This window comes from Wyeomyia smithii, chromosome 2 (genome assembly GCF_029784165.1).
Source record: "Wyeomyia smithii strain HCP4-BCI-WySm-NY-G18 chromosome 2, ASM2978416v1, whole genome shotgun sequence".
Classification (NCBI taxonomy): domain Eukaryota; kingdom Metazoa; phylum Arthropoda; class Insecta; order Diptera; family Culicidae; genus Wyeomyia; species Wyeomyia smithii.
Window position 1 is genome coordinate 109,593,748 of NC_073695.1, and position 12,280 is coordinate 109,606,027.

Consider the following 12,280-nt stretch of genomic DNA (forward strand, 5'->3'; position numbering starts at 1 on the left):
GACTGTCCGGGACAGAAAATGGATAGTCCGGGATAGTCCGGAAAATGTAAAAAAAACAGTGATAGGACAAAGTGTATTCCGCGGGGTAGCTACACCGCAAAAACGAAAACGACATTAGATACACGAACTCCCGTAACACGTGCTAAATATGTGACAGTATGTGTTGTTACTTAACTGGAGATGAACTTTATTGATTTTTGAGTAACAGATTTGTTAAATTATGTAATACGGAAAAACTTTGCGTGTATCTATTCCGGAAGGACCATTCTGAAGGCATATCAACAAAACTATTAAAATGGTTGTAAGATTCTATTTAAAAACTCATAAAACCATAATATTCCACAGTTTCGGAGCACATCCACATATCACTAGTAATTTTTGAGTAATTTCTGTACGAAAATATCGTTATTAAACACATTTTTTCATAACGGTTTATGGCACTTAGTGCGTACTTTTGCCCCGCGGTTTATGTGTACTTTTGCCCCACAATGAGTTTTCAAACTGGTTTGAGTTTTATGACAAACATCAAAATATTTCCGGCAAAACAAATTCATCCTACAAACCACAATTACATATACAAAAGTTTTTTGGGCTCTGTTGTTTCCGAGTTTCTGTAGTTTCCGAATAGGTCAATCATAGTTCCCAAAACTAAGAAAATTGAACCAAAACAGCTCAAAACACAACTTTCCCTATAGCTTTGCCCCATTTAAACGAAATCTTATGTGTTTACATGTGTGATTAACTGTTGTTACAACACTGCAAATTCATACAATGTTGCCAGTTTATTTTGCTCGTATGCTTCGAAAAGGCCAATGCGTACTTTTACCCCGTGCGTACTTTTGCCCCTCACTACTCTAATCCATTCCCCGCGGGTGATGCCATATGGTACCACCTGACATTTGAACTTTGATCAAAGTTTAACTATTATACTTGAAATTTTGAACCATGAAACAGTTTAATACGGTTAGAGAATTAAATTAAATTGATTTTCTTTGATATTTCCTGAAACATAACAATAATTTCCTTGATATTTTTCCGTATTCAGTACGAAAAAGTGCAACGTAGATTACGATATGAAACCAAACAGTAAATGGCCAGCATTAACCTTTTATGCTGGAACAAGTCCGTTATAACGCCTAAGAGCGGGTTAACAAATACTCGCGTCTGGGTTAAAAAAATTTCCCTGATTTTTTCCAGTGCTCCCTGATATTCCCTAATCGAAAAAATGAAATCCCTGATTTTCCAGATTTTTCTAGGTTTCAGCCACCCTGCATATATAATTGAATTTTTTGCTCACCGAAGTAATTAGAAATATTTGCTTTCGAGTGCAATTTACAACAAGTTGTTGAAAATTCACAAAATTGTTTTCATTCTGGAGGGTTTTGTTAAAATAAAGCGAAACAAAAGCAATTTTGCTTTTACTTTCAATAAAGTACACAGATGATCACTTTTTACGAATTTTCTGGTTTTTGTAGGCGTCTTTCGCACGTTGATTTTAGAATTTGACGGTTATCTAAGTTTAAGTTAAATTGCCAAATTCAAAGTACCGAATATTCATGGTTTTACCACAGAGAACAGACGTTCATCTTATTTTCAAAGGATGTGTAAAACTTGAAACCGTCATTTTATACGTAAGTGGTAACTGCAAACGTAACTGCAAGCGGAACTGCAAACCAAGCACTGTTATCGATATGATATCGATATGGCAACATTTATGCTGTGTAACTGGGGTGCCACAAGACAGATGTCGTTAGTGTTTTAAGGTATTTTAATTCAAATTTTTACACACGATTTTCAATTTTTTTTCACAAAATGAAGATGATAATATGTACTACTATCTGTCAAAACTTGGTGATGGTAAAATGAAAAACAAAAAAGTTATTAACGTTTGAGCACAGACAAACAGACGGGCCACTCGAAGACGATTTCATCGACCAGAAAAAGAACGATTATTTCGAAATTTTGCTTAGTGGGCAGTAATGCTGCTAGTGTCGCTATAAGCAAGCGTGCACATTCATTATCAAAGACAAAAACCGTCAGTAATGCCGCTGGTGTTGATTTAACCAAGCGTGCGCACCCATTAGCAAAGACAAAAACCGTTTAACAAAACTAAGTTAGTAGGCAATGAAGCCACATGGTGGCGCATGAGTGTAACGATTCGAATAAGGACGAAGATTTTTCAGGATTTTTTTTCGAAGAGGCACGTCTGTTTGTCTGCGGTTTAAGTGTTTTGACATTTTCACTCTGAACTTTTTTTGAATGTTTTTTCTAGCTGCACATTACAATGTTAAAAATTATCACTAAGAGCTTGATACCAATCCAACGTCCTATTTTTCTACCATAATCGGTCATTTTAATGCTGACCCTGTTGAAATTGAATATGCGTAACTCGCCGACAAACCCTGTTTTCAAAAGGCTGTAGAATTAAGACGAACACACAAGGTAACCAATTGTACCAAGGTAACCAACGTGTTTATATCAAGTTAATCCAGGTTTAGATAAACGGAAGCTGAGAAATTGAACAGATACAGGTTTCGCTATTAGTCCTGCGCCTGAGACAGTCCACGCTAATTTGAAATTAATGCTGATCGGTTTTCTTGGATTTTGAACAAATTTTATTCCGAATTTGTTTTACAATGTATGTTTTTTAACGTAGGACTACGTCTATCTGGAAGTTAGGTACCTGAATTTGAAAACCAGGAAAAACTAGGAAAAATGGTCAGGTTTTGAGCGCTTGAGCGCGCTCAGTCATTTATAATCAGGTTAGGCGGTATTCATAAATAACGTAACGCTCATAGGGGGGGGGGGGGTGTATCCTTGAGCGTTACGATTTGTTACACAGGGGTGGGGGGGAGATAAGTTCAGCGTTACGTAACGAAAAATCTCTGGAGAGACTCTCCAAAAACGAGCATTTTTATCAAGGAAATCCTTCTGCAGCGTTACGTAATTTTCATGTGGGGGTAGATGTTGACGTCACGTTTCGTTACATATGGGGGGGTGGGGGTCCAAAAATCGGGTTTTTTGCGTTACGGAATTTATGGATGTCGCCTTAACGAGGTCCTGGCATCAATCGATCAAAAAGATTTTACGGTTAAATTTTCCTTGGAAAACAAAAATTAAAAATAGCATGACTTTGCTTAGAGTCGAAAAAAGAAAAGTAACAATGTAAGCGATACAAAACTTGAATCTAGAACTACGTCTTTAACGTTCTGCGGTGGTGTAACGGAAACACATCTGACCTGAGATTGGGCTCGAATCTGCTGAACTATATTTTTCGTAGTTTCTACAATCATATTTTCAGTTAATTTAATTTTCTATCTCCATTACTACATTTACTCCTTAAACAAACAAAGGTTTAATTTATGTAAAAAAACAACCTATTGTTTGAGATACACTATTGAAAAATTGGTAAATAACATCGATTTAGACAATCATACCGAGCAGCCAATCACTACCTCTCTTCCCAAGCACAGCCGATGCATATCTTGGTGTTCATTCTTCTACAGCGACCGGTGCAGTGAATCGTTTTGGTCTCAAATACCAAACAGGTTCGTATTTCAAATTGAGAAAATCTATACCGAGCGTCTTAGCAGAGTGATTGAGAAATCAAAAAATAGTTATCGGTTTCCGTTATACTCTACTAATTTTTTTGGAAATAAATATTGAAATTCAGTCCGCAAATATATATTTCGAAGAATGCAAACCCGTTTTGGGTAATGCGTTACAAAATCTTCGTGTTTCAAATCCAGTTCTTCCAAGAATAAAGGGTCTCCCCAAAATTCACAAACCTGGAAATGAAATGAGAGAAATTATCTCAGCGGTAGGGGCTCCCACAGAAAAATTGGATAAATGGCTGGTAAAAGAATTTCAAGCCATGCCCAAGAAATTTCCAAGTCGATCAGTAAAGAGCACCGGAGATTTCGTGGAAAATTTAAGATCCTCGGGTAACATCCAATCTGATGAGATAATGGTTCATTTGACGTTACGGCGTTATTTCCTAGCGTTCCAGTGAATGAAACCTTAAACCTTTTAGAGGACTGGCTCCTTTCCCAATATTCTGGTAATACTTGGAAAAAGAAAGTTGACAGTTTGTTGAAACTTTCACGCCTTTGCATGAAAGAAAACTACTTCACATTTCGTGGTAAATTTTACAAACAGACTAAAGGGGCACCAATGGGGAATCCTCTTTCTCCCTTTCTATGTGAGCTCTTCATGGCAAATATCGAAAGTATATTAAAGAAGAGGAACATCTTACCGATTCGATGGTGGAGGTTTGTAGATGATATTTTTTGTATTTTGAAAAGGGCGGATCTTCAAACTTTTTTCATATCCCTTAATAACACCCATAAAAATATAAACTTCACAATTGAAAAAGAACTTAACAACAGACTCCCTTTCTTGGCATCGTTGTAGTCAGAAAGTCTACGGACTTGGAATTTGAAATTTATCGGAAACCCACGAATACAAAACGGGTAATACCTAACACTTCAAACCATCCCTTCCAGCATAAAATGGCATCCTTTCATCATATGATCCACCGCATGGAAACTTTACCTCTAAGTGAAGTAGCCAAGCAAAAGGAACTGGAATATATTTTCGAAATTGCTAAGCTTAATGGCTGCAATGAAAGTATCATTCAAGCCATTGTTGATAAAAAGAAGCGTGCTCAAATTCGAAAATCTTTTACAACACTCACCCCAATAACAGAAGATCTGAAAAGGGTAGCCGTTGAATATGACGTTAACTTGACACGCCCACTTCGTTCAAAATTTAGGGAATTTGGGATGGATATTGTCTACACTAGTAGAAATACCCAACTCAAAACAAAATTGGGGTCTACCAAAGACCCTATTGATACCCTGAACAAAGCTGGAATTTATAAAATTGCATGCAGTCACTGTGACATGGTTTACATTGGACAAACTAAACGTAACCTAGGGATACGTTTCGAAGAACATTTCGCAGAAGTGACAAAAGCAAGTAAAGTTTCAAAAAATGCCCCACCACACCTTTTCAAATCAAAAGTGGCTGAACATATTTTAAACGAGGAACATCCACTAACTTCGGATAACATTCACCTCCTCCGCCCCGTTAATAATTTATGGAAATTAGACGTAGCTGAAAGTTTAGAAATTTATAAACAACACTCATGCACGCTTCTCAACAAAGACGCAGGTAATCACCCCTCATGGCTATTCAATCTGCTCCCCAAAAACCCCAGACATGGTACGGTAAACAGTTGACCGTAAAATCCCCTACCTAACTCCATTTAAGAGTGCTAAATTTCCACTTTTACCTACTACAAATAAAAAACAGGATTTACGCTTTGCTCTTTACCAGTCCACATAAGCACTGAGGAAGACTGTAAGTCACAGTCGAAATATATATTTGCGGACTGAATTTAAATATTTATTTCCAAAAAAAATAGTAGAGTATAACGGAAACCGATAACTATTTCTTTGAGGTTCGTATTTGCTGTCTACTGAGAAAGGGAGAATCTTCCGAATTCACTAATTCAAATCTTCGTCTTGTCATTACAAGCTACAAACAAATGCTCTTCTAATTCGAATATCTGCGAAGTGGAGATGCCAACATAAATAAGGTTTTAATCCATATATTTTATTTATATTAATTATTGTTCAAAGCCCTCTAATGTCTCAGCGAATAAAATTGCATTGTCGTCATGCGGTCGTGTCTTTGATACCACCCTCCTACTATTTTAGAAGATTAAAATATTATCAACAACTTTTCCGAAGACACTAGACCTATCAAACAAGCAGTTTAAACCAGAGCTGCGAATTTTCGAAACTACAAAATTAATATGACACAGCAGCAATTTCATTTTTTCAAGTCGAAACTGATATTAAGTGTGACCCGTGTCAATTTTCCATGAAAATCATGTCATTGGAAGCAATTTCTTCAGTGCTGGAAGTAATTTCATTTTCAGCTCGTTCGTGCTGGAATTGATATTCACAGCTTTCAATTTCTGTTGCTGAAAGTAAAAATTTGCAGCCATGGTTGGGACAATAGAAATATTTTTAATCTTTATTAGACGTTCGGCGCAGAAATAAATAGTTTATTCATCAGTCACATTTTTGATAGGCCCTTTTGAAACAGCAGTCGTGAGTCTACATCTAGAACTGATATCATGAAATAACCTTTTTATCAAAAAGGAACAACTGAACAATAATTCACCTAAATGTGAAATAATCGATCAGCATTGATTTTAAAAGTAGCGTGGACTGCATCAAGCGTAACTTTAATAGCAAAACTAGTCTCTGCTCAATCTCCCGGCTCTCAGTTCTCTAAATCTAGATTTACTTGATATAAATACGTACTGTTCAAACAGGTTACTTTGTGTGTTCGTCTTAATTTTGCAACCTTCTGATAGCAGGTATCGTCTGTGAGTTACGCATATTTAAATTCAACAGGGCAAAAAATGATCGATGAAATGATCGATTATTGTACAAAAACAGGTATCATGGTTTTAGAGATAAATTTTCAACATTGTAATGTGTAGCTAGAAAAAAAAACACTCAAAAAAAAGTTCAGCGTGAAAACGTCGAAATACTCAAACGTTCATAACTTTTCTTTTTTCATCTTACCATCCCCAAATTTTGACAGATTATCATCTTCAATGTGTAAAAAATAAGATTTTTGAAAAAGGTGCTTTTTGAGATATACAAAATTTTGTGACAATTTAGAAAACTTGGCATAGAAAAAAAATTATTAAAATTTTATTATCTACATCTTTGCTGAAGACATCATTTCAATCAAACTAGCCGTTTTTTCTATATAGGAATTTTTGTACATCAATTATCCATCAGTCACCATTTTGAATAGTCCCTTTTGAAACAGCAGTCGTGAGCCAACATGAACAGCGGCTATCATAAAATAACCTTATTATCAAAAAGAAATAACTGTGAAAAGTTCCAGCAAAATCGGAAATGACATGCTTAAAAATATATATATTTTAACCAATTTTCTATGGAACCTTCTATGATTTTGTAGCATACACTTTGTACCAAATTATATTTTTAATGCCGTATACAATTCGAATAATGATTTCCCATTAGAATGAACAGTAAGGTAAAATATGAAATAAATAAAAAGAGGTGAGATTTACCTTCGTAAGTTATTGTGGTTTATTACGAATGTCACCTCACGGTGAGAACGAAGTGAAAAAATCTCTCGGTGAAAAGACGCGTGCAAATCAAATGGGAATCACTTTCACCGTGCCTATTGCGGTTGTCACTTCACCGTGAAGTGACTTCCGTAATAAGCCCCATTATCACGAAACAAACATGAAAAAACTGACATCCGTGTTCTATAGATGGTGAATCGACTTAAATATAATAAAAATCAAACAAACTGAAAATGCAATAACAATGTTAGAATATTCGTTATCAAATTGTTTGGAAAAATGTTGTTTCGGAAACCAATATTTGGAAGATTTGTGCGGAACCACCGAGAGGAATATGACAAGAGTGCAAAAAAATATAATGTTTTGCAGTGCCATTCAAGAAAACAAAAAAAATGTTTTTTTTTTGGAACTGCAAAAATAGCATTCCTCCTTTAAAGTGGCGAGCAATTTGTTTTTTTTTACACGAAAAATCTATCAACTAACACTTTTGATAGCATCTGATGATGATGGAATAGAAAACCAGCATTTCTAAATGTTCTATGTGAAACGCACTTATGCATACACATTTTATTAACTTACAGGACCTTGTATTATATATAGCAAAGTTCCATAACAATACATCAACGTGAAAAGTTTTTGTGTAAAGAATATGAAACTAATTAAAAAAGCATTTTTAATTTAAAAAAAGGCAGTGTATTTTTTGCATGAAACTGCAACTTTTCTGTACTTTTTTCCAAAGATACTATTTTAACCAAACGCATCATTTTCCACATGATGAACTAGAATCATAAATTGACCTCCATATCACAACCAGATAGTATAACAGGAAAGCAGCCCGCAAGGTGTGAAATTGAAATAATGTGTAGAATTTTAACCAACATTGTCGCATTGCAATAAATCTGCATTTTTTTGGTTATTAATAATATGACTTTAAGCAAAATCAAATGCGAATCCTCTATGTTTTCTGCCTAATTAACTATTGCTTTAATTCAATGAGCAAAAATTTTCACTTCGTTGAGAAAAAAAGCACACCGTGATAATGAGGTTGCGATTTACATTTGATTATCACCAAAACTTTACAATTTGTTCATCACGAGTGTATCTAAATATTAGCATATAATTTAAGAACAGGTCGACGCATTTCAACACTTGTGCTCCACTGCTTGTTTTCCGAACAGTGAAAACGAAATTCATCGCGCCATTCAACAGTTGTGCATCCGTTGGCTGTTTATCAAGTCACCCCAGCAGAATGCTTAATTGAGCTTAATTGTGCATGTAAAACGTGTTATTTATGTGTTGATCATTTATACATTTGGACTGCCATATTTTTTTGATCCCAGTTCTACTCTGTTGGGCTTGTTTGCTGCTGCATATTTTCCATTTTTACATAATTACCGGATATCAACGCTTTGACTCCTCCCCCTCGGCTCTTCAGCCTGGTCAGTTCAGACTGCGCTTGTTCTGGCCAATCATGACTGCAAAGCACGCACTTTCCGCTCGTCACCTTCGCATTTTTCTTGTCAAAATTAATTAACTAAATTAGATTATGCAGTGTTCCGCGTCTTTATATACGACAGGACTGGTCCGTTAGTTTTTTTCTTACGCCTGTGTATTCTTTGCAAAAAAACACTTTGTCCAAGACATTCACTCACTTTGCATAGTCAGGTTTACAGTAAATCCGCCTGTTCTTCAGGAAGCAAGACGGCTGGTGATCAAGCGGGGTGTGGCATATGCAGCACCTTAGACAGGCGGAATGCCAGGAGCAGCCACCAACGTCTAGCAGGTACTTATCAGAGATTGGTTCACCGCACGCCGTACAGGAGCGAAGTTCCTTCTGAAAGAAAAATTAAATAGAAAGGTGGTAGAGTTATTATACCACATGACAATTTCGTAATAAAATCAGTGGAATATATTTCTTATTTATATTACCTATATACAGTCATAGAGAAAATAATAAATACACTTGCAGTTTTGGTTAGTTTTCCAAGTTTGCGCACTGATTTTAAATGTTATATGATGTAATGTTACGTTATTACGATCTGCAAACACTCTTTTTTGAAGAGGAATGGAGAAATAACTGGAATTTTCCTGTGGCGGTGATTCCGAATGTTTTTTGCGTGAGTTAGTGTTTTTTAAAGGTGGCGAAAAAAGTAAATACACTATTGAAATATATATACAAAACAATCCAAATTAGTTTTATTTCTCTACATATCGTTAGCAAAGTGACCTTTTGAGTTACAAAACTTAATTTCAAAATTTTTAGGCATGTTCTTTGTTTTGTAAACCATATTCAATCGTCGTAGTATGTTTACCACCAGGTTTTTACGAGTAGAAGCTGAACTAGCAATTCACGCTGCCTGTACGACGTTCCATAAGTCCTATATTCAAACCGTGTTGGTTTGCAGATCCGCACATCAAAAATCACTCAAAAGTCATCAATTTAAGAATTCCTTTGAACATGATGTATATGCGGCATCCTGGGGTGCACCTTCAGCAGCAACAATACATTTGAGTGCACCTTTTTGCCAGTTTGAACCGTCTCTTCTGTGCAATTCAACTCAATGGACACCTTTTGGGCTAACCAGAGATAAATGATTCGTTCATTTGGTCAAAAGTGTCTAGTAAAGCATAACCGCAGATGGAATGGGAGGGGTTTTTGCCAGTTATTCGAAACCGTTTACCACTCGAACTGCGAGGGTGATTTCCCAACAATAGGATGAGTTTTCGAGGTGTCACTGCTTGGTATTCATTGTTTATTTGCGATCAAGGGCTCGAGTGGCACACTTTGAGGCAACCGCCTTTGATTGTATTGAAGTCTCTTAGGTACATGATATTTAAAAGGCAAATTGTGTCGGACTCTACAGGAACTAAAAAAAATGAACAGCTGAGGCCAGGCGCTAACTTACGGTTTGTAATTTATTGCTTCTGTTTTGTGACTTCGCCATCCATCAAATGTGCCCATTTTCTCGAATAGCATCTGGTATTGAATTTCGAATTGAAGAAATACTTGGAATTTTTATTTATTCATTTCGTCAATCAGAAGTAGACAATATACAATATTCTAATATTCTAATACAGTGTTTACTTACAAACTATTTTTTTTTTAATAAGCGTTGCGATTGCGTATTGAGCTAAAACAGTGTTTAAGTTCATTCCGAGACATTGTAAAGTCAATGGTTTCGCAGTATTGATTGTAAGTGGCCATCATACGATTCAAGGCTCCGAATTTTGCATAATTTGTGCGGTAATGATTAGTGGCAATTGCGAATGACACTATTGCGAATTCACGACGCTCTTTCAATGATTGTATGTTTATGAGCATGCAACGAGCTTCATATGATGGAAGAGGAAATGATTGCAATTGGACATGATTATATTAGGATGCCGATGCGTTACTGAAAGTATTATTATCATGTATCACTATTATGATTTTAATAACAGATTGTATCTAAATCTCGAAAAAAAAATTTTAGCCGAAAATCGACCTTTTGGGACTCACCCGTTTTAGGTTAACTGAAGGCTTAATATGGAATATTTTAGAACTAGCTTCTAAACTGACTCACAACTCGTACCAAACCAGCTGTAAACTATTTTAATGTTCATTATGTATCGTAAATTTGATTTTTTTTAGGGTGGTTCATTAATTTTTTATTAGGGTGGTTCCAAACACAATTAAAATTTCATTTGAAGTGGCTTAGTAGGAAAAAACTCCTTTCGCATGGGGAAGATTTTGCAAATAAAGAGTTGTGTATTTGTAAATATCATCTGAAAAATGTCAAGATATTTTAATAATATGCTATGAAGTGACGAAACAAAGGTAATTCAATCCAGAATAGATAGCTGACATCATGCTAGACGCCCCAGGAATAGCGAGAAATAGTTTTAGATTCTTTTTTTGTGAAGTTTCACGTTCATATTGCAGTTTACAAGCTATCAAACGTATATCAAACAGATATTGCGTTTAAATATGCCTCATACACAATGAGTCAAAATTAAGATGACTGGCAGCACAGTACTGGCCGGCTGCAACGTGCTTTTCAATCGTTCCGATAACTAGTGATTTTTCAGTGATTTTGGTGTTAATATATCGTTAAATATATGTAGAGTTCTCTAGTTCGGGTCGCCGCGTGTGAAATGTGTAAAGTTCGTCCAAAACAAGCTGTTTAACAAGCGAAAATTGAATTTAAAAATGTGTTTCTTTCGGCTTGTTTTCTACTCTTTTTTTCGTTACCTCAGTAACGGTGACGGTGTGAGGTATTAGTGTGCGAGCGAGAGCAAGAAACTAACAGTGAAGTATTTGGCAAAAAAAAAAAATAAACTGTTCTATACCAAAGAAAAAATATTTCACAAGTGTTTCTCATCTTGAGAAATAGTATTCCCAGCTGAACATCTGAAAAGCCCAAAAGCTAAGTATTCCTTTTTATCCATTCAATGTTGTTTACATACACTCATATTCGTCTTGTCATTTCCTATCACAATGTGAAAATATTCCAACTGAACGAAATCTTATTGGAATTTGTTTTGCTATAATCAGTGATGCCGAATTGTGCCATAAATCATTGAACATGTTGACTCGCACAAGACTTATAATTAATACATGCAGTTTAGCCGAAGTCTTTCAGTTAAACACTCTGCATAGCTTTCGTTTGCTTGTGTGTGCAAATCTGATGTTATTGATGCTGTTTTTTTTTCTTCGTTCGATTGCTTGGTTCAATTGGCGTTGTTCGAGTGGTTTTCGGTGATAAGATATATCATATATAATACGTTGGCTGCTTGTTTTCATGTCTCTGGTACGTGGTTTATTCATGTCGGCAGAGAACCTAGTACATGAATAATTCTTCCTCTCAGTACCACGGGGGGCTAGAAACATAGCAACAAAAATCTTTTTTTGTTTTTATTTGGTGTAGACCAATGACCCGGGGTTGCCAGCTATGCAAATTGATTAATAAAAAGACTACGATCTTAAATCCAATCTGATGATTTTTGTTGGGCTCGTTTTATGATTAGTTTGGCTTTTGAAAAATGAGCTATAAATGCATGACACACTTACAAGACAAAATAGGCAGTTTTACAATATAGTTTAAAAATAGTTTGAAAATTTAATATCGGGCTCGACAAATATTTGATCCTATCGCC

General features: G+C 35.6%; 1 protein-coding gene across 1 annotated transcript in view; it reads right to left on the reverse strand.

Moving 5' to 3' along the window:
- Window positions 1-12,280, reverse strand: part of LOC129725176 (LIM/homeobox protein Awh-like) — an 86,247-nt gene that overhangs the window by 33,106 nt on the left and 40,861 nt on the right. Inside the window, exon 2 of the mRNA XM_055680689.1 lies at window positions 8,797-8,978. Within this exon, the coding sequence (XP_055536664.1) occupies window positions 8,797-8,978 (182 nt within the window). The remainder of the gene's footprint in view (window positions 1-8,796; window positions 8,979-12,280) is intronic.